The sequence below is a fragment of the Meleagris gallopavo genome, chromosome 15 (genome assembly GCF_905368555.1).
Source record: "Meleagris gallopavo chromosome 15, MGAL_WU_HG_1.1, whole genome shotgun sequence".
NCBI classification, from domain to species: Eukaryota; Metazoa; Chordata; class Aves; order Galliformes; family Phasianidae; genus Meleagris; species Meleagris gallopavo.
The window spans coordinates 3,477,776-3,505,349 of NC_139418.1; the positions used below are offsets into that span (position 1 = coordinate 3,477,776).

Here is a 27,574-nt window from a genome sequence, read left to right on the forward strand (position 1 = left end):
GTAACAATGTACATGGGGCCTCTAAACAATTAACAAGCTCTAGTAGTTTTTCAGATTGATCCTGATTCCTACCTACCTGATACCCAGATACTGAGTTCCAATTTATTGGTGGACCTACTTACATCAAATGAAAGAATGAAAAATGAAGAGAAGGCTGTTCTCATCCTTCATAGGACTCAGGGAGATGTCATGTTCTGTAAAACAGGCTTACAGTCTAGATCAGTATTTTGAAGCATAGCAATGTTGCACAGCAGTGACATATTGTACTGAGTAGTTTGTTTCGTTTTGTTTTAAAACAGTGCCAGAAGCCTGTCTGCAAGTGGCTCACTACCACCTCGCTTTCCCCAAGGTTTGTATCCTATACTTCTGGATTTTATGCACAAACAATGGCTCAAGGCTGCAAGGCAGTTTCAGTGCAGTATTCTGAATCTAAATAGATTTTCTTCCACGAAGTTTGGGCCTACAGTCTAGTTAAGCCATTGCCAAAATTTCATATAAGTAATTTTTCCAATACAACTAATAATATTGAAAGTGGAGTAATACTACCTGCAAATCACTGTGGCGCATGAATAGCCTTGACAAAGAAAGAAAACACTTTCCATGTGAAATATGCTGCATCTATTAATATTAATTCCACCTCTAGAGAAACTGGAGATACTTTCAAGTGATAAACAGTACCTGTGCATTAAGAATGAATTTATGCAACGAATATGGTTTTTATACATTAGCCTAAGTCTGATTTCAAATCAATTCAAAATGTATCAGCATCAGAGTGACACAAATTGATCACGCCTTGAAAAACCAAAATTCAATACCATATACCTGTATGCATTCCCCAGATGAAATTATTTCCTGATTTTAATATTTTTTTTTCTATTCTTGTACTGCAATCCTAAAGGCAACAACAGCAGATCTCCTTCAAGAGGCACAGCTGATTTAAGACCTCCGTTGCCCATTCCTAGCAGACAGACTGCTCACCAAATCAACACAGAGGAAGATGAGGTACAAAAGCATCACAAGCATTAACTGTAACAACTAAACACAGCAAATATGCTGATCTTGAGAGAATTGTTTTCAACGCTTTTTTTTCCAGTTAGCAGACATTGTCAGGATGTTAGTAGGTACTTTCAGTTTCCTTTTCTGTGTCAAGATTTAGTGCCTTATTTTGTCTCACTAAGAAAAAAACAGCAGCAAAAAAAACTGTAGAACAAAGTGAGAGAATGACTTGTTTGCTGGATTACTTGTTTTGCACAATTGCTTTAATGTAGTACTACATATTACTTTCCACAAAACCATGATGAGTAGAGAATTTATATCCACTGGGCGCATTTTGTTTCACACATCTTTAAATATGTCATATTTAGAGAAAACCATGAGAACATGTATGGGTGCACTGTTATGATCACAGGAAGTCTGTACAATTATCTAAGATGATCATTAAAAAAAAAAAAAGAGAGAGAGAGAGTGAGAGAGAAACAAAAGCAAAGGAAGTTAATGTCCCAGGCAGACAAAAGAGAAAATGTCATTTCTAGTGGAAGGTGTCCCTGACCATGGCAGGAAAGTTGGGACCTTTAAAGTTCCTTGCAACCATAAACATTCAATGATTCTAAGATTTAAAATCTAATTTTTATTGAAAATATCTCTGAGTATTACTTTTCCTCCCTTAGAGGAAAAATCTGAAGATGCAATACAGCTAGGTCTGTAATACTTTCATATTACTACTTACTAGTATGTTGTCAACATCATAAGCTAATTCACTGACAGATGACTTTCTCCTCTATCTTCTCCCACAAAATATACAGGATTCACTAAATGATGAATGGTATGTTGCTTATATTAGTCGGCCAGAAGCAGAGGCAGCTCTTCGAAAAATAAACAAGGTACTCTTTAAATTGTTGTGGATTCTCAGCATCTCTTTAATAGCCTACCTGTATGTCCTTGCAGTCACATGGAAGAGTGAAGGTAAATTACATGATAAGGTAAGAGCTCCAATATAGATGATTATAGTAGGGGCTTCATCTTGCATGTCTTTGCCCATTTGAAAGTTAGCTATTGAGATCAAATCAGCCACGAAAGCTGCTGTTTTCCATAGCCCAAGAGAGCAAACTATGCATCTCCAGAGAGTCATTTGATCTCAAGTATCTTAGGAGGAATGGTACATTCTCAATAAATATTTGTCACCAATGGAGCACTTTCAGGAATTCCACATCTTAGCTCACATTATATGCAGTGAATCTTATTCTTTTCTAGGCCACATATACCAGCAAAATGGAGTACAGATTCAAACAAGTGAAACACAGACTTAACTGTACATGTAGAGATAAACCAAACTGTATCCCATCCATCACTGTGGGAAATCTGTTTAATCTGTGGTGCCTCACAGCAAATGAGCTGAAGTTGCCATATACAGCATTTCGATGACTTGTATTAAGGACCAGTTTAGGAGACCACACCCAGTGCCTTTCAGACAGGGTGTTTTAATTGAAGATTTGTTAAATCTGAAACAAGGAAAAGCAGAGGGGGAGAAAAGGAGACAGAGAATATCAGTGTCTCTATCAAAATTACACAGACACAATCATTTTTGAGCTGTCTGTAAACAGAATCCTGATTTGAACTTAACAGGAATTAAATTCTCTTCTGATTGAAGTGTAAGTTTGCCTTTGATATTTTGCACCCTCCTTTAATGGAATCTCTCCCTCATACAACAGCAGCCCTACCTTCCCTAAAAATCTGCATTTGTGTCAGGCAGGAAATAGTTGAAATAACAGATTAAAAGATACAACATTTAAGAAATGATCTGAACATTTTTCTCCATTAATAATGTAGTTACTCTTATGAAAGAAAAAAAAAAGCAGATTAAAAAGAAAAACTAAGGAGATCATGAATGCTCTACTTAAGGTTGTTGTGCAGCTCAAAAGTGGCATTTATGTCAACTTTCATTTTTTCATCTTTCAGGATGGAACTTTCTTAGTAAGAGACAGCTCAAGAAAAACTATCACTCATCCGTATGTATTGATGGTGCTGTACAAGGATAAAGTATACAATATCCAGATTCGTTACCAGGAGCAAGATCAGACATATTTGTTAGGAACTGGCTTAAAAGGAAAAGAGGTACTATGTGTTGGGTTTTTTACACAACTTCCCTTCATCTGAAAGTACCTCCTGTCTTATTCCCTAACTCTCAAGCTACTTAATCTATCAGCTGTCTTACTTCACTGTAATTCTGCTCACTGTCTTAGAGTTATTCCTACAATTATGTTACTGCTGAAAGCAAAATCAGATTCTTCTGTTTGCACTCAAGGAGCAAATTGGTCAGGGAATGATTGTTTACAACTAAGAGAACAGATAAAGGAAATACACCATTGGGAGCAAATCCATACCTGACAACTTTACTGCTTTCCTTTGAGATTGCTAGCTTACTCAATTCCAGTAATACTGCATTGGATTTGCTGGCATCAGACAGGTCACTGCATGTACTGATTGAGTCCAAGCTGTCTGAACTTAGGAGTCAAGTTAATGAACTTTCGTCATGTCAAGCAGAACAACAACATTACGTATTAACGTCAAATATGCATAAAGCAATTATACAACACATCTTCATACACATACTAGACAAACAGCTACAGAGTTTGTACAGAGAGGAAATTAGGGCAGCAGGAAAAGCAGCGTCTCTGATGATATTTACTGTACCTTGTTAGACAGCAAAATATTTAGAGTTTAAATTAAAAAAAAAATTAGCTTTACTAATTACTAAGAATTCTGACACATTTTCCATTGCCTTCTCATTTTTCCATCCCACAGGATTTTTCTTCTGTAGCACATATCATCGATTATTTCCAAAGAACGCCTCTTCTTCTGATTGATGGAAAAGACAGGGGTTCAAGAAACCAGTGTGTGTTAAAATACGCTGCAGGAAATATTAAATGAGACCTAAACAAAGATCACATAGAGGATCAGAGTCTACCAAAACCTATAAAGCCCAGGATACTTCATTTTTCAGTAAGCTAAAATAATGAAGTCGTCATTAAAAATACTTTCAATTTTAATGAAAAAAGGACGATGTTTTCATTTTTAAGTCATGCCTTAAATATAGTACTCTATAAATTGGGTTTTCCTACAGTGTATTTATTACTGTACACTAACCACAGAGTACCATGAGTATTCTTTATGTGAGGAATACTACCTTCTAACAAACATGAATTATCTTAAAATGATTTCCTCATAGTATTAGAGGACCCATGAAAGATATACCAATGCAGCTCACTACTTTCATAAGAGAAAAAAAAAACAACCTATTTTTCAGATCAGACCTGCAGCAGCAAAAGTATTATCTAAAGTGGCATACAAAAGAACCAAAACAAAATTGAGTAGCATTCATTTTTTTTCTGCAATCCACTTCCTAATACATTTAACTACGGAGATTTCTGTGTAAAGATTAGGACTCCAACCTGCACCCGAAAGACATCAGCTTTCAGCAACACCAAAAAATCCCCTGGATACTTAGCTGCCTGTGAAGATCTGTTCTGTGTGACTCAGATATGAAGTTGTCTTTATGCACAGTTCTCTAGAGAAATAAAATATCTACAGATACAATCCCTTGCCCGCCATACCGTTGATGAGTCACTGATGGCACATTTTTGCCGACTAATTGGAAGTATGCATTCCCTGAGGCCTTCTACCTTCACTCAGGAACAAGAACGTCTTCGCCCACAAATTTGAAATGTGATCCTCGAACCTCATACAGGAACAAGCTTTCCTCTGTTAGCACAAACTCTTCTTAAATTATATCTCTAACTGTAATTTAAGCCACCATTCTTTTATAGGAGACACATCAACAAGACTACCATCGTGTGATTCTTAATTGGAAGACCACACCCAAATCTCTTAGAAAGCAGACAGAGAGAGGGAAATGTGGTTCTTCTTATACAACTGCTTTCTGGTTGTTTGGTTGTTTTTTTTTTTTTTTCTGTGCTTTTTTTCAAGGAAAAAAAAAAAAACAACAACCAAAAAAAACCCTTTTTCAATTCTTAAATAAAAGCTGCAATTGAGGACCACTGAAGAATATAATAACAAAAGATTTTTCCCATTCCTTTGAAAAGTGGAATTCATCCCATTTTTTTTGCCCAGGTTTTTTCTAGGAACTTCAGTCTTTTGCCAACATCTTGGTTTAAGAATTGCCTTGGACCAGGTTACACATTTTCCCTTTTAAAGTCAATTGTGTGTTGAACCACAACTCAGGGGATACTGTCTTCCTTGCATATATATTCTCAGAGAAAAAGCAATCAGATTTCATACAATTTTAAATATATATGCTTTGTAAATGTTATTTTCATTTCCAATATATTTGGCTAGCAGCTGGAATTCAAAGTTAAAGAATTTCATTTCTGTGCAACTATGAGTAAAATATACATATGTATATATTAAAAAACATCTCCCGTCTAATCTTGTGAAAGAAAAGTCAGTTTTAATGTCTTTCCAAAAATGCTAAAATTAAGATCAATCCTTCAGAACTGCCTCCAACTGTATGAGCTGGGAGTTGTAGTTCTATTACATTCCTTTGAAAATTCTGATAACCCAGAAATGCCTCCCATGGAATTGTTTTATTTGTCTTAAAACATCTCATTAGAGAAAAAGCTTTAAATATTAAACCAACATAACAAAATGTAGCTTTGAATGCTTTTTTTCTTTTTAGCAAAGTAAGTCTGGATTTGATCATTCAAATAAACATGTTTTGTATGATTAAAAACATACCTCAAAATTCAGACCTTTTCACAAGAATAAATTCTAATGAAATATATAAATATATTGGCTATTCAAATTTTGGGCTAAGAAGACTTCAGGGTATTTAGACTACCAAACTCTGCTTTCTTTTGTAGCCATGTGCCACCAAAACCCAATCAAAATACTTCTGGTTTTCCACAAGTAATCTCTTGTATGGCCTTTTTCCGCAACATTTTTAGAATGAGGAAGGCAGATCAAATGAGGAGTTGCATTTTCTCTTTTACTGATAGTTTCTTATCCATTTCTCTGAGCACAACTGTGATAAAAGCAATGACTTGACTTGAAGTAATTTAAAACCTTTTATTACTCTTCCAGTATGCTTTTGCTTAAAAGGAGTGAACAATGTGTGGAAAAACGTCAGCTCAAATTTCCTGAAATTTTAAGTTAATTATGCCACTCTTTCCACACCTAATATGCTTAGTGTGAGAAAACTGGGTTAAAAATATTTCTCAGAATCAATATGCTACATATAACATTTTTCCATCCTACATTTCCAGATTAAAACAAAAATATTCCAAGTGCAGTAAACCATTATGTCATTTTACAGTTCAAACTTATTAACTATTAATAGAAGACAATGTGTGAAAATTTATGGTATTACTTAATCCATCAAACTCCAAGCTTTTTCTTCAGCCTCTCTTAAATCTTTGGCCTTCGTGGGTTGGTTGAAATTCAAAATAATGTCACAAAGCAGTAGTTGGCTTTCCACTGAAAGACAAAGGGCAATGTAGAATCACAGCACTGATTGGGGTTCCTAGCACAAGAAAGACGCAGAGCTGTTGAATAGGGTCCAGAAAGGGCCACAGAGACCATCAGAGGGCTGGAGCACTTCTACTCTGAAGAAGGGCTGAAGGAGCGGGGCTTGTTCAGCCTGGAGAGGAGAAGGCTCTGTGGAGATCTCCTTGTGGACTTCTGGCTCCTGAAAGGAGCTTACATACAAGAAGGAGACCAACTTTTTACATGGTGTCATGGTTTCATGATTTTTCATTATCGGTATTCCACATCATAACATCATGCAATGCACTGGGGGTTTGACTGCTGATGCTCAAGTTCCGGGTGCCTGTCCAGCGGAGAAGAGCAGCTACGTTTCCCCAGGGGGCTTTGCGGTCAGCGAGGAGATATAACTCCCGGCAAGGTCACCTGATGCTCTCTTCTCTGCCTGCGCTGCTTCGCTTGCGCTTCTCTGCCTGCGCTGCTTCGCTTGCGCTTCTCTGCCTGCGCTTCTCGCCTGCGCTTCTCTGCCTGCGCTTCTCATCTCAGCGTTGTGGTAAGGCCGATCCACCATCAATTTCACATTCTCTCTCCTTATAAAATTCTGTTGATACCATATTTAGTAAATTACTTTGTTTTACCTCAGATTGTTGCCACTGTTTTCAATTATTTCGGGGGCCCTTATTTTCTTTCTTTTTCCGGGGGCGCGGATCCGCGGATCCCTCCGCCCTTCTAGTCACGGAACCGGGCCGAACCAGCCCGTAAACCGTTGACATTCTGACATGTCATGGTTTCATGATTTTGTCCCTTGGCGACTCGAGGGCATTAGAGTGCACTGTGCCCGCATTCTCCACCAAGAATGTCAACGGTTTACGGGCTGGTTCGGCCCGGTTCCGTGACTAGAAGGGCGGAGGGATCCGCGGATCCGCGCCCCCGGAAAAAGAAAGAAAATAAGGGACCCCGAAATAATTGAAAACAGTGGCAACAATCTGAGGTAAAACAAAGTAATTTACTAAATATGGTATCAACAGAATTTTATAAGGAGAGAGAATGTGAAATTGATGGTGGATCGGCCTTACCACAACGCTGAGATGAGAAGCGCAGGCAGAGAAGCGCAGGCGAGAAGCGCAGGCAGAGAAGCGCAAGCGAAGCAGCGCAGGCAGAGAAGCGCAAGCGAAGCAGCGCAGGCAGAGAAGAGAGCATCAGGTGACCTTGCCGGGAGTTATATCTCCTCGCTGACCGCAAAGCCCCCTGGGGAAACGTAGCTGCTCTTCTCCGCTGGACAGGCACCCGGAACTTGAGCATCAGCAGTCAAACCCCCAGTGCATTGCATGATGTTATGATGTGGAATACCGATAATGAAAAATCATGAAACCATGACACATGGTCTCATAGGACAAAGGGGAATGGTTTTGAATGAAAAGAGGGGAGATTTAGATTAGATGATAGGAGGAAATTCTTTACTCAGAGGGTGGTGAGGTGCTGGCACTGCTGCCCAGTGAGGCTGTGAGTGCCCCATTCCTGGAGGTATTCGAAGCCAGGTTGGACATGGCCCTGGGCAGCCTGATGTAGTGCTTGGCAATCCTGCCCATGGGAGGAAGGTTGGGACAGTGAGATCTTTAAGGTCTCTTCTAACCCAAGCCATTTATGGTTCTTATGATTCGATGATTTTAAGATTCTATGATTATTGAATGGTACATGCTAAATAAATGGCAACTGAATGTAGCACTTTTTAAAGTGTACATTTGTAACTCTTCCAAAAAATCCTTCTTTTGTTTACTTCAAAGTAATAAAAAATGTTGGTATCAGCATATTCATAATATTCTCATTATCAAACTATTTGTGTTCCTGCAAAGGAATGAATTTCACTGCCTAACAGATTTTTCTGTGTGCTTATCTAACATAATTCTATGTAACATAATTCATTATTCTATGAAAAGAAGGTAATAACTATTTTACCAACAGATTAAAAAAAATCCAATTATATGATAGAGAAATCATAAGCCATGCTCATGCTAAAAGAACTTCCAAAGAATACTTTCAAACATATACCTAGATGATGAACTCAGAATTACCATTTAGTTTCTTCAGCTCATTGGACATTTTGTCAACATTTTTAATTGCAGCTTCAAGGTTAAACTGCTGGTTAGCTGCATCATTTTTTAACATCTGTATGAAGAAGAAACAAAACAGTTAGTGTATATATAATTCACAATCTCAGAAACACAGCACATCATAATTTCAATAGTTTTTTATATTAATATTTTTCATTTTTATAATTAGCCATCTAGATATGGAAGATGGTAAATACTAAAGGTAAATATTAAACACTCAAGGTATATTTTTTTCTTTCAAACAGCTTTTTTGTCTTGTTTTGTTTTTCTTTTTTAATAACAACAAAAAAGTGAAGTGAAATTAATCATACGTAAAATTTCCTCTCCTGAGCAGTATTTTTTTTCGTTTTTGTTTTTGACCCTAATTTTCTTACAGTACTGAAAATTAATCCTCAGGCAATAGTTAGTCAACCACGAGATGGAGCTGTTGTGTAATTAACATGCATGAAAGACATTGGGACTGAATTAACACTGAAACTAATGAATTTATTAATATACGCATAGGAACATTTATGTTTGTATATGCAGTTATGTTATAGTCAACATCTCGGTGCTTATTTTGGAGACCATATTGCCTTCCTTCAGCAAATAATAACAATAATAAATCAAGTCTAGAGAAAATTAAGACTAGAAATCATTTGAAATGAAGTATAACTTCAATTTTGAAATTTGTACCATATTCTGCACTCTTTTCTGGGATTTTTTAAAATGAAAAATACTAAAGAATATTGGATATATATATTTTTCCTAATTATCAGCTCTTTCTTATTCATGCATTCTAAAAAATACATATCTGGAAAACCTCTGGGTAAAAAAGCTTGCCATGTGGAACATCTTAACATATCAAGGAGTAAGACAAAAAACGGAACGTGCATTTGACACAGATTCTTTGTCCAAGTCTCTCTTCCATTCCAAAAGTGGCTTTGCATTAAGGTCATCAGCCTGGGCCAAGGATCCTAGAAAGGCAGAACTCAAATTGTTATGGAGTTACATTCATAATGTATAATATTAACATATAGTAAATAATAGTCTATGTATAACACACATCAAATATATAATAACATTTGACAAAAATTAATGACTAGACTTTGTTTTCATTATTGTCATTTAAAAATAGAGTCTAATTAGCCAAACAGTTTTATTTCTTACTGAGAAAATCATCTTTTTTTTTTTAAGTGATTTTTTAAAACGTGGATTTTACACAGTTATGTTACTTTCTTTTAAGGACGATGCTTCAGATTTTTTTTAGAACTTAAGCATAGAGGTACAAACAGTGAATGAGCATATTCATAATAGTAAGGAAGACTTCTTCAAACAAAGTCCTATGATAATGTATTTGATTGAAAACTTCATAAAAAGTCTAGAATGGCATTGCAACCAGCTTTCATTATGAATTTAAGGAAGATGACTCTAAAGCACAAACACAAAAAAGTCAAATGCTGAATATCTGCTTGTCAGTAACAGAGCTGAGATTAAATACCAGATCCCTGGATGTACTCTTCCCCCATTCTCTCTGCTCTTCTCTTTTCAGACATTAGAAAACTCTCAGGCAAGTTTCAGTATAGAACATCACAGGAAACCTGTTGCAACAGTGATGGGGGGGGAAAGAAAAAAAAAAAAGAGCTTATTTCACCCTAGTACAGTGTGTGTTCAAAAAGAGTGATGAACAGAATTCCCATTTAGCTAAAATGGAAGCAAGAACAATGTGCCCCATTTCTATGCAGCCCGGCCTCGAAGATAAGCAGGGCAACTCCTGAGCAAACCAGCCTGGCTGAGCCCAGGCACTGTGCAGGCAGGTACCTGAAGGCAGCTGGGTGCTATGGAGTGCCCTGGGAGGCTGTGCTCCCTTGGGTGCTGCCAGCAGCTCCCAGGCAGCAAGGCCCACAGGAGGAGGGAGCGCACAGCCCTGCGCACAGACAGCCCTCCTGCTTCCCTGCCTGCTGCTCTGCTCAGCAAAAGTCCTGCGTGGTCTTTCACCCGGCTTGGCACTGGTAGGTTGCCCTGTAGGACTTGTGATTTTAGGTAAAAAATGGTGCAAGAGCTGAAGAAATGGGGAAGAGGGGACAAAGATGGCACTGCGATAGTGGTGGACAGCAATCTGCTCTTGCCCTTTGCATCCCAGGGCTGAATATTCCTGCATGTTGCAGCAAAATATTGATCAGCAGTTTCTTTTTGTTAACTTTAATTCCGATGGACTAAAAATAATTTATTGTCAGTAAAGATCACACAATGAACCTAACTTTATGGAAGACAACAAGGATGCTCTGCTATAGCAATGTATCAGTTCAGACATCAAATAATCTCTGCCCTTAGATGCGTATACATGACTTAAATCTACAAAAAGTGCTGAACAATGTCCTGGAGTTGGGAACGGATCATTTCTTCCTCAGTCCTTGCCTTGTAGTCCTTAATGCCAGGGACACCAAGCAAGGGAGTGGCTTTCAGGGCTTTTGCTTGATTTACTGCAAACATTTTTCTTGCTGTTCAGTGTCCAGACCGTATTTCAGATTTCCTGCCTGGCAGCACTGAAGCAGAGTGACTGTTAGGTTGGAGAAGAGTGGAATCACTTGGGTGTGCAATAGAGGACTGATGGACAAAGATGACAGCTGCCTGCCATTTACCCACTCTTCCATTCTTTGTATCATTCAGGAGCATGCTCTCACAAAAACTGTCTTTAAAATAAAGCATTCAAAGCATTTTGTAATGACTTGCAGGTGCAGCTAAAATGAAATCCAGAAGCACTTCGTTCTTAGGAACAACTAAACTACGATTCAAAGGGAAAGCATGATATGCTGCTTAGATTGTGGGGCTTTCTGCAGATGAGAAATACAGAGCAGGAAACACTGCTCACACCTGCACTAATTCTTGTATTGCAGTCTTTCAGCTCACAGCATTTTGCAAAGAACCCAATGCAAACAAGCTATACATATCTAAAGAAAAAGTCCTGTGTGGTTTGCAGAAGCTGGTGATTTTGCTGGCAAAAAACAGAGCTTATGTGTGCACAGAGAAGATATACAACAAGGTGTTTTTATCTGGCTACTGCCTATAAAAGAGTATCTAAAAGTATGTATTTAAATGTGTGTACAAAAAAAATAAAAACGGGCAACTAGCAAGTTCCTGAACATGTTTATGTTACTATAAACAGTTATTTTCTTCATAATCTATCAAGGGTAATGCTTAAATAGCTGCCAGGAATGGATTTGCAGGTGTAGATGTAAAGATAAATAGGTGCCTGCTTCACTGTAGAAACTGCTAAACATGTTATGGTAGAAGGGAATGGGGAAGATGTGGCTGACCTCAAGAGAAGCTAATTATTGAGTAATAGGGAATTTTTTGAGAACTTGTAGGCAGTTCCACACTGACTTCTGTTCAATGAGTTTAGTTTAATTTACTTCCTGAATTTGGCAAGACTTTCCCATCGCATAAATAACCTTCAAATCATGCTTATATTCTGCGCTGAACTAGTGTGAAAAGAAAAATAAGCACGATAGTTACACGAAAACTTGGGTTCAAAACATGAACAATACATTGAGTTGCAAGAACTACTGGACAAATCAAGTATAGTAGCTCCTAAAATGCAAGACCTTTTGAAAAATAATCTTAAATAGTTAGAGAAATTAATTAGAAAGACTACTAACACTATAGGAAGTTGAGGCATTTTCTTTTAAGGAGAAAAAGAAAAGAGAAATAAGGAATATTGAATTTATGATATTAAATTCACTTAAACTATTTTCTGAATTTGTGAGGTAATATTTCATAATGAAAATCTGAAAATAATAAACTATTAATTCCTGCTTCATCTCTATGCAAGGAGTGTTTGCACAACAGTTGCTAACAACTTAATATCAGCATGTTAAGTTGTGTGTCATGATTTTAATTTTACTTGAAATAAACCTACAGATTTTGGCAGTGACACATGCAGTTGAAAGTGATGGAAGCTGTTTCTCATCATGGGCTGGCTGGGCTCTGTATGCTACTTCAAGACATGATATGACTCTGCCTGGAGTCTTTCCGAGAACAAATTCAGGTGTGGAAGCTGAAATTACTCAGCCACTTTTCTGAATATCAGGTCAAGACAAAATTTCTACCAAACAACTTCTCTAAGGAAGAAAACAGACTAGGAGGACTAGAAATCTATTTCAGAAAATGAATGTAGGATTATGATGTGCATCAGAAGGCACTGTGGACAACTAAAACAGTGCAGATTACTTTACAGAACTGCCTTCTTCACCTCTGGAGTGTAACATCACCTTTTACAGGCAAAAATTAAAATAATAAAATACAGAATCACTGAACAGGAGGTTTTCTAAAGAAAGAATATGCAAATAACCTGTATAATCACAGACTAAGGAAAAAAAAAAAAAAAGAGTCCAAGATCTCACATTACATCTCACAGTTAAGGGAATATTTTAAAGAAATTGTTTTAGTGGGGAGTAGAAGTCTATACTCTTCAATAAAAAGCAAAATGTTAGTGAGTGACTTCGCAAACATTAGTAGTGCTTGTCTGTAAGGAAATCATATTTATAAACACTGCAGTGAATAGGAGATGAGGTCTAAGGAAATAAACTTTTACTAATAATACACTCATTTCATTTGTCATTTAAAGCCTTAGCTTTCATTTAAAAATTTCTAGTGCATCTAATGGGGGGGTTGACATTTAAATGTATGTCATTAAATTTTCACACAAAAAGCTCTAATAAAAGAAGAACTGCCTTTTTTTTTAAACCACTGTCTGAATATAAAAAATGATTGCTAGGAAAGTCAAACAGAATACAAAGCAACAAACACATAAACAAATCATGCAACCTCAACATACGTCAGTTATTTCTGAAGAAATGTTATTTCACACAGAACATGTGGAATTTTCACTGATGAAAATTGGTAAATCCTCAAAGCCAAAGAAATCCTGACCAGATCACGAGCCAGAATTTGTCCTAGAAAGGTGACATTTCAGTTAGATGAGGCACAGTGGCAGGCAGAAAAGGCTGCAAAGTGAGCTGACTAGCCTTAATATGGATGCACACTGTTGAATCAGGATGAACTAAGGAACTGAATTAAAATACACATCTGTGACATAATATATTGAGTTGTTAAATACATCTTTGTTTGAGGGGCTTCCATCAAGAAAACTTCAAAATATTATATAATATAATTTTCTGAGAATGTTTTAAGATTTAAGAAAATATTAAATATATATAAACACAATGTATATATTAAAATATATGTATAAATATATAACACCGTGTTCTACTTACAGAATGAAAACTATTACTGTATTTCACTATAGCACTAACTATGAAATTAGCATCTCAGATTGCACCAACCTGAGTTAAAGAGACAAAGGCTTTGAAGTTATGATTCATATCAATTCATAATGTGTGTGGATAGGGCTTATAAAAATTCTTCACCAGTTTTAAACTGATTTCTATGACCCATCAAGTCATTTTGTGTGTATAAATTGAAGATGTAAGCCTCATTGTTGACCATATATAGGACTGTAAAATCCGAATGAAAGCAATGTTTGCTGGCAGTTTCTCTGTATTCCTGTTCAGAGAACAAAAATACTTCCCTAAGTTATGAGGTTACAATCCTTTCCTATCCCTTTTCTGCGACAGGCAGTAGCTACTGGTCAGACTCACGAAAAGAGAAGTCCAGCTTGGCATGCAAAGTCTGAGGCAAAGGAATTGAAAGCATACTTTGACCTGCAGAGCTTTTTAAAGTGAAATTCAGATACTCTGGGGAGTTGTCTGGAAAGCAAACATTCTGAAGAAGCATTCAGAAGTTCAGCGTGGTTTTTTTCAGTTTCCCAATAGAAGTGATTTCTGATGGTATCGTGGATTCTCTCAATCATAATGAGAACATTGAAATGACATGGGATTTCACAGAAACTGAAATAAGCATTTACTTATACAGAGCAATGCCAGTTTCTAGCTCTTAAATGCACTCACATGTACAACATGTACATCCCTTTGCAGAAAAAAATGCCATTCAGAAAGATTTTTGTCATCTCCATGAGGAAAATAAGTCTATCAAGCAAGGAAATACGAAATTATCTCCTAACAAACCAGTGCCCCTGTGTTGCCTTTTGGATAATGCTGTGTCCTTTTGACTGAAATGACTTCAGGAAGGCAGAGTGCATTGCTTACCAGCTCAGTTATTAGATACCTTCCCACACTTCTATTTTATCTTCCTAGGTTTTCACAGCAATAACAGCAAAGTGCCTGGAGTAAGAGAGAAATAAGCAAGTGTGCTAATATCAGCAAAAGGGGTTTATCATTTAATACACTGCAAATGATCCCTTGTTCACTTAAATGTATTCAATAGCATAAATGGTAGTACTTAGAAAAACAATATAGATACTGTGGTTTTTATTAGCTGTATCTATTGTAATTCTATACATTATTTTTTATTTGTCAACCTGCATGCTGCATGAAGCACTATATCACCCTTAGAAATATGGAAATGAGTATTTAGGAGAACAAAAGCATAATAATCTGCTCAGGGAAATTCTAGCATTACTTTGAAATTACAGGTCTGGCTCTTTTGGTTGCTTTATCAAGAGTTCTTTGTCATTAACTTATGAAATGGCCAATAGAAAGCAGAGCAGAAGATTCTATACCAACTCCTGCCTCAGCTGTTTGACTGAGACATTTCCCTCTACCTAAGACTTTTCATAAACTGGCTCTCTGAAATAATAATAGGTTATATTATTATATTTTCTAAAGCACATTGTGTTAGTTAGCAGAGGAGTGGACATGGGAAAGAAATACAGCAACGGTTTCTGCTTCTCTCTTGCATTTGGAGCTGAGATCCACTTCATGAAAAGTACTGGTCTTGGCATGGCTGATATTAACAACTGATCACAAAACTTTAGCATCCTGTCAGTGTTAATTGCACCAGTTTTTTTCAGCACTATATTAAAAAGATCATTTTAACTTTTCCTGTTTCTAAGTCACATTCTTTGCTTCCCTGGCTGCTTTTTATGGCTTCTTCTCTAAGAAGGACTTTCAGTGTAAGTATTTAAGAAGAATATATTAAAAAAGCAGAAGGAATTTCAAGTTACTTGCTGACCAGTTTCAATCATCATATCTCATCAGAGCAATGTGCACTGCATACATATAACAAATTGTAACTCTTCTTGCAAAACAGCCTTCGGTGAAACAAAAATTTTTCGGTTCTTGATACTCAATATAAGTGACTATTTTATCACCTGCTTGTAGGTTTTACTAAGAAGAAGTGTGTCTCCTAGCTGTTATGCATTTGTTATTGATAACTCTACTCATGGAAAAAAGCCCTGAAGGTGTCATTAAAAAATTTATAAACTACAAGTATGTGATCATACCAAAATGAAGAGGTCAATTTACTTCATAAAGTAAATTCTCCTAAGGGAATTTATTAATGCTGCTTTATCAAAAGTTTCTCTGATGCACAGGAGCATCAACAGGTGAGCATTACTAAATGAGCAGCATGTCTTTAGTCGCCTTTTGAAAGCACTGTAAGAAGCAACTTTCATGCCTCTGTTTATGAACACTTTGATCACATTAGCAGGGACTTGTTAGCAACAGCTGCTGTGACTAAATATGTATCTGAAAGGTCTTTTTAATGCTTTGCATGTAGAGACAACTGTGCCTAATCAGACTGACGTTGCCTAACTTTGGAAAGTGCTGCATTATTTACCACATTGACCAAGCATTCCCATCTGACTGAATCTCTCTTTTTCTGCTGCTGGGAAGCAGAACTGGCAGCAGTGGAGTATCTTTAATATTCTGCGTAGCACTGTTCCAGAGCTCTCAAAATAAAGACATGCAAAACCTGATTTGAAAAAACTCTTTAACTTTGATTTCACCAGAATGCAGATATGCAATGTGAAAACGAGCAAACAAAATATGAGAGCTGATACAGAAGAAATTTAAATTTGCACCTACCAATGTACTTCTGTCTAAGATGAAGAGTGTGAGCATTGATGCACTGGTGCCTGGTCTCTCATCAGAGCTTCCCAGCCTAGGGAGGCTGCCAGCAGTAACAAGGTGAATATAGGATACAGTAGCTGGACAGCTGACAGTCAGTTAGATAAAGCTCTGTACTTTCAGAGAGCTACTTTGGATGGTGCAAACTGCTTATGATGTGAATAGCACTGCGACAAGAAACAACGCATTGAACTGTTATCAGGAGGAATCAATCTGAATAACTACCAAAGTGCCTGTAAACAGCCAGTAAAATATGACTCTGTATTTGAGGTCAAAGAAAGCCTTAGCTATACTAGAAATAACTCTACAATAAAATTTATTTATGGAAAAATTCCATATTTAACTGAGATATGGATAGGCATTCAAAATTAATAGCAGAACAAGTGAATTTTAAAGTCACATTTCCAATGATCTGTCGAGGTTTGAAACAAAAATACCAAGTTTTCCCTGGGTATGTAGCTTTATATTAAACACAAAGTACATTGTTCAGGAATACTTCGGGCAGAACAAATTAACAGTTAGCAATTCTATGATTAGTGTTTGTCTAAGCCTTTTTGGTATAAGCAGTAAATAGAAGCACTTTGGACTGAACTGCTTAGACGTTTGTTTCTTTGCATCTGAAACTGCATGTTCTGATATTATAGTGTAGATAGCTATGCAGTTCATGAGAGTTTGGGACAGAAATGTGATTATGGCAGTTTAGCACATTGTGACCCTCCTATAGGAAAGAAAGTGGGTTAAATTGTTTTTTGGATTATGCCTCTATGTACGAAAGGTCATTTGTTTATTCTAGAAGTCTTTACTTTCTAAACATGCTCATAATAGTGATTACTCCCTCTGTGTCTTCCAGAAAGAAGACATCAATGAATCCAAGTCAAAATGAAACATTTTCTAAAGCACAGCTACCATCTGAAAGGCAACTGCATTTTTCCCCTTGCCTAAACTTGGAATCATGTAATCTCTCTTTGTTCATTAAAGTATATTTTTTCCCTGAAAAATCAGCAGGTAAGTTGGACTCCCAGCTTGTGCATCACTAATGGGATTAATTACTTGAGTAAAACATTTATACTGTAGTGTCTCAAATTCGTTATTTGTAAGCTGAGAAGAATTCAATCTACTTCTTGAGTCTCAAGCTGGCAAGCATATGATGATTTTCTTGTTTGGTGGCTGGTGAGACAAACAGTTTGGACTCCTGGTGCTATTTGAAAATCAGTTATATAGATGTATACACAGATGTGTATTTTGACAGACTCAGCATACATACTTGTGAATGGGGGATATCAAATGTCACTGAAAATGTTATTTCCTTTAATTCCCAATCTTATCCATCTCCTGTAGCCAGTACTAAAAATAATTTAATGACATAAGCAAGGTGGTAATGTGTTTAATATTGCCTCCAGGAGTGAACTCATTAAAAAGGGAAAATGCACTCCATGTGCACTTTCAAAACCAGGATCATCAGAAAAATAGCAAAAAACTCCCAGCAAAAGGCATTGATTTTATACTAAAGGAAAATGATATTGTACAACTCATTCATTTAAGAAGAAACAAATAACCATACATACGTCACAAAAAGGTTGATCCTTTTGCCACTTTTAGATGAGGATAATTACTTTCATTAAAGCATTTCTCCTTGTTCCTCAGTCATCATCCTATCTGGTATAGGATTTATAGTATTTGACTGGGTTAAGATATATCTCAGAAAAAATGAGATGGAATTTACTTTCTTTTTCTACTCCAGAGAGAAGTAGATGTGCAAAGGAAGAACTGTATAAAGGATGAACTAACAAGAAATTTGGTGGGAACATTGGCAGGTGTTTGAAGGCAAGATTCAATTTAAGGTATAAGTACAATATGCAAGGAAATAATAAATCCTTTGCATGCTGAACAAAAATTAGGATATATTCTTCAGATGCTGATTGAAGTGTCTAAAAACAAGAGTAAGCACAAATACAAACCAGTATGCTGCCAAGGAAACAATTGCTTTGGGGATTTTGACCCTTTCCAGCACTGAGAGTGGAAAAAGAAACTCTGGTCATTAAAATGACAGATTTTCCAAGGAAATAGTTATTAAAACGAGAATCAAGACATATTTCAAACCAATCAGTTCTAAAGGGAAGTATCTATATACTAGATTTGGCATAGCATGTCTAAGAAATACATGACTACAGAAACTTTGCAAATGTGTAGACATTCTTTTCAAATTAGATATGCTTCAATACAATTGAATTCAAACTTCTACCTAGAACTAAACCATGAAAATGCTATTGAGGAGCTGAACTCCTATCTCACGTTTTTCTTACCTTATACTGAGGCTAGTACAGTCAGATCCAGACTTCACAGCAGTGTTTGTTTCCAAATAAACATTCTCAGATGCCTTGAGAAGTTTGTGGAAAATATGGTTGTCCTATTTTTATATTACAATTTTTCCTCTCCTTATGATGTTTCACGGCTGCTTTTCATACATTTGCTGTAAAGACATTTGAAGGAAAGCATTGTATAATGGCTTAATTCTCTATGGTCTTATTTAATGAACTTGAGATTTGGGGGCTTACTCTGCAGAAGAATAAATGAATATGTTAAACAAATCAAAGTGCTTCTCCAATAGTTAAACACAGCAGACACCAGAGGTACTGACCCAGGCAGAAGGGATCAGAACTCTGATATTACTCAAGAGCTTAAAATATTTTAATCTTTCTAAGCATTTTTGCTTTTGAAACAAGAAGGTGTAAGTAAAGCCAGTTAACCAGAAGTTAACCAGGATCCTGCAGTATCTTTTGTTCTTGAAGACAAATAAACGATGGAATCGTGTAAGTCTTTGTAAAGACATAACGCAGAAGCAGTGTCAGACAGTTTCTTTGCTCATCACTTCTAGTCTACCTCACAGCTTGTTCTAGGGTACTTCCTTCTCTACTCTGCTTTTGTTTTTGTGAGGGCCACACCACAGTAGATATCCAGCTGTCTGTAGGACCTTTGCTGCCTCCTATTATCTTTTTCTCAAACTCTTGGACAAGGAAGATGGACTAAGAAAGAAGTCTGCCTTAGATAGATGCCATTTCTTCTAAGATGCATAGTGTTTCATTTAACTCTGTCTCCAATCTGTAGTGTGTTTACAGGTGATGTGACTGCTGAGCAGTCTAGAAGGGTTACAAAAGAAAGCAGCTATTAAAGCTTCTTGAATGCACAGAATTTGGTCAGGTCTGGGCCTGAAAGACACATTCTTGGATGAGAAAACAAAAGACTGTGGCTATTTATTCAAGAGAGAATTACACTTGCATGAGGTTCTTTCTTTTTACCTTTCTTTCCTTCCTTCCTTCCTGTATCTCCAGTTTGTTTTTATCACAATGGGAGAATTAGTCTGGATTTCTAACATCCTCACAATTTAGGATGTTCAGATCAGTTTATCTTAACTTTGATGAGAAGCTTCCATACCACATGTAATCAAGAAGTACTTTTACGGTTTCAAAAATTACAGCATCCCGTGCAGACCTGTTTTTGAGGTGTGCTTTAATTCAGGGTACGCTGCAGACGTACTGCCACAAACCAGTGCGTGAGCATGCTGCTAATGCAATTATAGAACATTGCACTGAGTGGCTCTTACACTAATGGTTTTTCTTTGATTGTATCTACTTAAATGAAGAAATGAAAGAATGGTGCTTTTGTTTTGTTGTTGTTGTTTAATCTACATAGCTCTATTTATTACATAAACTCAAGAGAATGAAAATGTGCCATATTTTTTTTTTTATCTTGAACACCTTTCAAATTCCAGACTACATTCAGGAGATAACCTCAAAAAAATTGCAGGAGGAAATCTGTTGTTTCTCTACAATTTCTTCATCTAATATGACTAAAGACATAACACAACGTGAATATGTGAAACACTAACAAAGCAATTGTTCCTTATCAGGATTTCTCACTGTAAGCCAGTTTCTGTATGCAAGCCTGTACCTTTTCAGGAAGAGCCTCATTTCTTTTTCATTGCAAATGGTTTGTCTAGGACAAATGCACGACTTTTATTTCATAAGCAAAGAAATTCTCAGAAGGTCAGTAAGAGACACTATCTCTCTATGAAATATGACAATCAATAACAGTTTAACCTCTAATCTATATCAACAGATAACCTTTATTTACTGTTTGACTTGTGTAAAGACAAAGACAGGTAATCCAAAAGGAGTAGTCACAATAGAGACGAATGACCTTCTTTTACAAGAACGTAGATACCAGTGGGCAAAAAGCATTTCAGCTTCAGCATCATGCAAAGGGCTATTTTGCAAAGAAACACTGTGTGTTAGTTGTTGAAACTTTTTTGTGCATTCCCCGAAACAAATGACACTATTCTGAATATTTTCCTTTCTGGGCAGTAAATAAAGTCTTTTATGTTGACAATGCTAATATTATATTTTAAAATACATTTGCATTTGTGTTTTTTGTCATTTTTTATTGCATTGTATAAATCCCAGAGCAGAGATCCACCAGGCTCATTGAGAGAAAGCCCTGTTTCTTGGGATAGCATCATGCAATGATACAGGTGACCATACGACATTTCATTATGGTGTACTGGATGAATCTATGGGAAGGCTATTTCAGCAAGAACTGTGGATATCTGTTTGGAGTAAAAGTCAGGAAGGTTAATTTTAAGTGATTTCTGAACATTGGATTATTTTGCACAGATAATTTTCAAGCATGAATATTCCTGATGCAAAATACTGTTAGGATACTGCAGAATAACGTGTGCTTTAAATCTGCTGGGTGAGGGGAAAGATGGGAAGGGAGTTGCAGAAAATAATTTTGTTACTACTGGTAATTCTGGGATTTAGCAACACACCCGTAGCACTGGAGAGTTAAAATAAGAAATGATTAGGAAAAGTTTATTTTTAAGGGAGGTGATGCACATTTTGTGCTCTAACTTATAAATGCTTCTTAATGCATAAAGACACGTATGTGATTACGTTGTTTTTACTTACTTCTACATTTCAGTGATGTGTAAGAAATTTCCTTTAATCTTAAGCCATGAATCCATAAATGAATAAGTAGTTATGGTCAGTGACTGCTGCCGTTATTTGATTTATTGATTCATCCTCTTGTCTAAGAATACCTTACAATGTTGTTTGTTTCATTATTAGCCTCATTCTTCTCTAAATGAAAGAATCAAATTCTATATAATTTTTAAATACTTTTTTCTTGCTTTTCCTACTTTATGAAGACTTTGCTACTTATGAAGCTTCTTTATGAAACCAAAAGGCCAAATCTATTACTTGTAAGTATTTGTAAAGGCAGTATCATAAGCTTTATTATAGTTGCATTAATGGTTGTGCTGTTGACCGTAAGCTCTAGCACAGTTGGTCTCGATGGAGGCAGTATGAAAAGTAAATCACAACCCTTCTTAGAGTAGAACTGTTCTCATTTTCTTTTCAACTAGGCAAGGAAGGTGTCAGCACCTCTGTAAAAGTACAAGTGTTTACAAGTTTTTCAGACTTAGCCCAACTAGTAAGAAATGATTATTGATCTTCTTGGCACTGTGGGAAAATTCAGTGCTGCTTTCTCAAAATGAGGCCTTGCATATACGTTGGTCTTTCAAATGGAGTCACAGAAAATTGCTGGTGTTTTATCTCCACTCTTGGATTTGCAATTTACCTCTCCTCTCATTTTTTCATTATATGCAGTGTTTATATCCTTGCTAATCAGCTCTATTATTTGGAACGATGCGATTGAGTGTAACTGAAAACATGAATTACACACAAATCTCAGATGAGAAAAATGCATTAAGTATGATAGGATTTATAATGCAAATACTGTGATTTTTCTGACCATAATGTTCAGTTAAATTATAGAAATGGGTAACTGTAAGTACAGAAAAATTCAAGATAGCATTTACAGCTGCAAGCAAGAGATTAATAGAGTGAGCACCTTGAACACAACGTAGAGATGAATCTCTTGTGCCTTTGGAGGCAACACAACTCCTCAGTAATCAATTCAGCATATTTTTGGCTAAAGGGTTTTCTGGAGGAAACTTGTGAGAAGTGTGTCCTTTTTGCAGGTCTGGGAATGCCTGCTATTTTCCTTTTAATAAATCAGTGCACATATATTCAATTTTGTTTTGCTATGAAGACTTTCAAGTTCTGATACAAAACTAGCAATATTGAATTGATGCTTGCACTGACATACAGCTGCCTCAGGTTTGGAGCACAGAGAACAAAGCTGATTTTGTCTTGCTTTCTTAGCAAAGCAAAGTAGTCCTTGCTTCCTCAGTAGGTTTTCAAACGTAAGGTTCAGACAGTAGTAGCATTTAAGCTGCGTGCTACCACCAAAGCACAGGGGGCACTTTTCTTCATACCAAATATTAATTCTTTTCTGTTCTGTAACTCAAATAATATTAGCCAGTGTGACTGCTATTCTATTTGTCTGATTATGTCAGTTCCCAGATGAATCTTTGGTACAGACAATGTCATAACAGTTCAATCTGGCATGATGGTCCACTGAAAATTAGCCTGAAAATCTAAGGAGTAGTCTAATACTTGGGAACTTTTACAAGAATACAGCTATGAATTCAAGTTACCTCCTTCTGTAAATGCGGGCAAGTGCCCTTGCCTGCTTTTCTGTTTATATTTCTCCATATTCTTTTCATCCCTTCCCTCCTAATTAGGTGGGTTCTTTACATAGTTTTTTTTCTAGTTTTCACAAGCTTCCAAAATTTCAGGAAGCAATCTCTGAAAAGATGAACAGCACACAGCAAAACCCAAAGAAGCTTCTATCCTATTTCACAGAGCACTACATCTAGTACATGTTTAGCTTCCAAAATTTAAGACGACCCTGTAGCATAACAAGAGAATCTTTTCAAATAGAAATGCTCTATTTTGCTTGATTCAAAATATACATATTATGTCGTTTGAAAAGGCTGAAAGGTATGAATTTTATAGTGATCAGTATTATAGTAACATTTCCTTAATAGCAGATTAATTTTAAATGTCCTTACCATTAACATACTGGTGTTTTTCATTATTTGCCTTTGCTTGCAACCTTTCTTTGTCCTTCCAGCAGAGAATGTTAGTGCTTATTTACACAAAATAAAGACAGCTTCACTTTTAAAGTTCAGTATTTTGGGCAAGCAGTAACGCACCGGTCCGCTAGCCAGTCTTAGCAGGAAATAGTCCTAGTGTTGATCACAAGGAGGTGACTTGTGGTATCAGCTCATTTTGAGAAGTTTAGCAAACATGTTATCTGTAGCAACAGTTCTGATGTAATGTTTATAAGTTCAAACTGTCCTGTTTGGCCATTGCTGCTGATATGCTTGTTACCAAAACAACCTAAAAGTCTGTTCTTCGCCATGCCCTTCAGGTCACCTACAGATGATGTTTCATCATGAACTAATATTTGAAAGATATGTTTAAAGAGAATCATTTTTCCAGATTTAAAACTTTCAATTAAAAACTTACTTCTAACAAAGCTTGAACAACTTTATACTGCAGAAAGCTCTTAACTGATAAGCTGATAATTCAAATAGGTTCTAGTTTGTTGAAATAATGAATATGCCAACTTATGTGGTGAATTACTGACATGATTGCATATGCTGACTTAAAATTATAATTAGACAGCCATCTATACTTATTAGTTAAGGAAAACTACATTTTCTTCAGCACAACTGACCAGGCCTGGCTCATAAACACAGAGGGAAAATTGTATGGAGAGACCATTATAAGGAAAAAGAAAAGTAGCATGCAAGCCTTGTAATATATTTCTTAATGTGAAAACACATCAAGTTTGTTAGCATTCTTCTACCACTTCAAGCATTTTCTGCTTAAAACAGTGTCTTTAAAGAGCATAAATACCTACTGCTATGATATTGCACACACTTGCCCTCTAAGTTCCCAACTAGTGAACTGACCTCAACACTGCCAGCACCAGAATAGATCTGCAAGTCACAGTGACTCCTACAGCACCTCCGTGCCAATGAGAGGTTCTTTGCTTACATGTCACCATCAAGAACCTTCTGGAAATGCAGCTGATGTAATGGAAAATGAATCCAGCTCCCTAATTTTTATCTGAGTTGGATCAGCGCAACTAATGTTAGAAGCAATGTTTCTGTAATCCTTATTCTGCATCTAAAGTAAGAAGCCATGAATACGCACGGCATAGAGACCGGAGTGATAAGAAAGCACAATCTGCAGTCATTTTCAGAGCAAAGCTCCACTTCTAATTTCCCAGTTTCATGTATGCACATGCACACGTATATGTATATATATGGAAATCCATACAACTACCACCTCAGTGTGGTAGGAATAAATAAAAAGCCATATGGAAAGATCATGCAAGATCTTCCCAGCTATGTAGCTAATTACCTCCATGAGACAGAAACTTCTTTAACAGACAATCTACTTTGAATTGTGCAGATGTTTTTTCATTCTTGCCCTCTTTTGCTTATGGTTAAGGAATGAAGTCCTCAGGAACTTCCATCTTAATAGGAATATGCCCATGACAGATTAAGGGAGAACATACAACACCTTCTATTCGCTTATATGCTGTCTTTCACCTCAGTTAGCTGAAGAGCAAGACTACCCGACCTACACATAAAGCAACAGAACTGAACTCTGGGTATCTGAAAGAGCTGGAATTGTGCCACTTAAGAAGAAACAATATATAAAGTAGCAAAATGAAACAAAGTAAAACAAAGTGACCCACTGCCATGAAATTGAATTTGAGATGACAAACTGTGTATCTCGGTACTATTATTAATTGCACTTATCTAAAGATTACTCTAACAGTGTAAAATACATTATACTGGCTGTTAGAAACCCTGCAATACCTTTAAACTCTTCTGCTATCAGTAAGACCTCCAAAACCTGTGACAAGCCCAGATAAACATGGTTAAATCTGCTCAAGTTGCATTATATATTCATTTCAGCTGCATACATCTTCATACATGTGTACTTTAACAGGAACTTGTCCTGAAAATTAGAATTTTGCTCTCATGGAACCTCAGTATAAGATTTCATCAAAAATGTATTTGGCTCAAATTTCTTGTTTATATTCCTCTAATTCTTAGGCAGAAACAATTTATTACTGGGAAATAACACAATTCTGCTTGACAGTCAATTTGTTTTATATTCTGATGCATTTCTCTACTTTGGACACCAAAAAGACCCCTTCTCTATCTTTGCTTATTTATAATTTAGAACAAGAGAGAATACGCAAGTCTTTGAAGAAAATGCACTTTGGCCAGCACCTTTAATAATAAACCTTTGCCTCCCGTCTTGCTCAGTACTAGTTCAGGTGAAAGCATGCTCTTACTGAATGACCATGTGTACTCTCTGAACCACCAGCAAGTGTCCTTCCTGAATCATCAAAGTCATTTCCTCCTTCCTCAGTCTTCCAGACCTGCCTTGTTTTGCCCAAAATCCACGTCTGAGTTCAAGGTCATATGGCTTCAGGCAAAATGAATTTGAGCTAGCTTTTGAACTGCACGTTAGGTATAATTTTACTTTAAAAAGAGAAGTAGTATATAAAACAGCATCGTGTGTAGATGCAGAGTTCACAGCTGCTGCTTTTGTTTACTGATGCATATTTCTACAACATACAAAGGCTTGAGCATTCCTGATAATACTTAAGGTTGTAACACATTAGTTCAGGAAAATAAGAGACAGATAGAGGACAGTAGGATATACTGGATGAAATATAATGCACAAATATATAGATAATTTAAAGCTCTTACTTAAATACCTGTGTGTGCTCAGCTTTCACAGGTCAGACATTTCACCAGGATAACAGCAAAAATTAAAATGAAGCATTCATGAATATCATCCCTGTTTAATATTAATTTGACAGCAATTAAAGGAAAACCAGGAAATCCATGCTAACACCTTTCATGAACTTCCAGAAACCAATAAAGTAAATATGGAAAGTTCATGAATCTCAATATCAGCTCTACAGTTTTTGATGTGGGATGTGTCAGGTAGTTTGCACTTGGAATATCCCATGATCTACAGAAAAGCTAAAAGGTTCTGCTCCAGAGATTACAGACAAAAAGTCAGGAGCATATCTGGCTTACAGAGTTACACACTGACTGCCTGCATGTACCTTACCTCAAAGAAATAAATTTCTGTAGAAGTGAGCTGCAAAGAGACACAAAATACACAGCAGGCATTTTAAAAATGCCTATTTGTTATCAGTTCTTACTGTGTCCCTAGTTCTGAGAGTTCTTCCAGAAATTTTGCTCATGAAGAAGCCATTTATATGTTTGCAACAGTATTAAAATTAGCCCCAGAACTCTCTGCTATCAAAATCTTTTCAAAATAACTCAGACATTTGTATTACAGAAAACAAGATATTGCATCTGGCAAGGCCCGTTGCTCCTGAGCATCTACCCCAGATGTGAGGTGTGCTTGTGCAGTCTGGTTGTCACTGCTATTCTTGTAGACACCACGTTTTCATAAAAAGAGGGATGTGACTCCCATTTGTTACAACTATAATTTAGAATGATTAAAAAACACACCCAAACCATCTCATCCTCCTGCAGGACACTCACTGGCACTCTCACTGGTACGTACCTGTGCAGATATCCAGAGTTCTGGTGATTCAGCACCATCCATCACCATGCATTTGGCTTTTCCATGCACAGCCAGATGAAAGCTGTGCAACGTGCACAGAATTTTACAGCTTGCATCTTGGTGCCGCTCTGCACTCACAGATATGGACATCCATCAGCAAACCCTCTGGGTTTGTTTGCGTGGCAGTTTGCTTTTTGCATTTTACTTATTATTAACATCAGGAATTTAGCTGCCAGTTTCAGGGTAGCCTTTTGAGTATGTTTTTAACAGAGTACACTTCTATGTTCGCTATGTGTACAATCTTCTCCTCTGACAAAGTGGTATCAAGAAAAAGGGATGAACAGCTTTAATGCCCCCATAGTTTCCTTTCACTTGTATCTACTGTTCTTTCCAATAAACATGCCTCTAAAAAAAGGAACATATGGCAGCAAAATGACAAAAGAGAATGGGAGGCAGTGGA

General features: G+C 36.6%; 2 protein-coding genes and 1 long non-coding RNA gene across 10 annotated transcripts in view; 2 read left to right on the forward strand and 1 right to left on the reverse strand.

Moving 5' to 3' along the window:
* The window catches only part of LCP2 (lymphocyte cytosolic protein 2), a 30,420-nt gene extending 23,283 nt beyond the window's left edge, over positions 1–7,137 (forward strand). The window contains exons 17-21 of the mRNA XM_003210261.5: positions 300–349; positions 899–1,002; positions 1,803–1,880; positions 2,956–3,111; positions 3,802–7,137. Of these exons, the coding sequence (XP_003210309.1) occupies positions 300–349; positions 899–1,002; positions 1,803–1,880; positions 2,956–3,111; positions 3,802–3,927 (514 nt within the window). The 3' untranslated portion in view covers positions 3,928–7,137. The remainder of the gene's footprint in view (positions 1–299; positions 350–898; positions 1,003–1,802; positions 1,881–2,955; positions 3,112–3,801) is intronic.
* On the reverse strand, positions 6,068–27,488 carry C15H5orf58 (chromosome 15 C5orf58 homolog). 6 transcript variants are annotated; one of them, XM_085236516.1, is made up of 8 exons: positions 27,115–27,364; positions 18,877–19,043; positions 14,753–14,827; positions 13,423–13,540; positions 10,087–10,186; positions 9,480–9,562; positions 8,568–8,661; positions 6,068–6,489 (listed from the first exon to the last, which is right to left on the reverse strand). In XM_085236516.1, the coding sequence occupies exons 5-8, from the start codon at positions 10,139–10,141 to the stop codon at positions 6,383–6,385; spliced, it is 339 nt and encodes a 112-aa protein (XP_085092642.1). In that variant the 5' UTR covers positions 10,142–10,186; positions 13,423–13,540; positions 14,753–14,827; positions 18,877–19,043; positions 27,115–27,364; the 3' UTR covers positions 6,068–6,382. The 6 variants fall into 6 exon arrangements, with proteins under 6 accessions (XP_085092642.1, XP_085092646.1, XP_085092641.1 ...); XM_085236520.1 differs by lacking the exon at positions 13,423–13,540 and having other exon boundaries at positions 6,068–6,535; positions 27,115–27,488; XM_085236515.1 differs by lacking the exon at positions 13,423–13,540 and having other exon boundaries at positions 27,115–27,360.
* LOC146543318 (uncharacterized) overlaps positions 20,994–27,574 on the forward strand; it is a 31,048-nt gene continuing 24,467 nt past the window's right edge. For 2 of the 3 annotated variants that reach the window (XR_014886540.1, XR_014886541.1), the window contains exons 1-2: positions 21,003–21,101; positions 21,777–21,830. This is a non-coding gene — a long non-coding RNA (uncharacterized LOC146543318). Of the gene's footprint in view, positions 21,102–21,776; positions 21,831–27,574 lie in introns of all 3 variants that reach the window. The other variant, XR_014886539.1, reaches the window with a different exon arrangement.

Excerpts from the sequence above, each read along its gene's own strand:
- C15H5orf58 (XM_085236516.1), bottom strand. The coding sequence starts at position 10,141 with ATGTCTGAAAAGAGAAGAGCAGAGAGAATGGGGGAAGAGTACATCCAG. Across the intron at positions 9,563-10,086 it reads AGAGTACATCCAGGGATCTG|GATCCTTGGCCCAGGCTGAT; the intron begins GTATTTAATCTC and ends CTGCCTTTCTAG. Across the intron at positions 6,490-8,567 it reads TGAGCTGAAGAAACTAAATG|TGGAAAGCCAACTACTGCTT; the intron begins GTAATTCTGAGT and ends TTTGTCTTTCAG.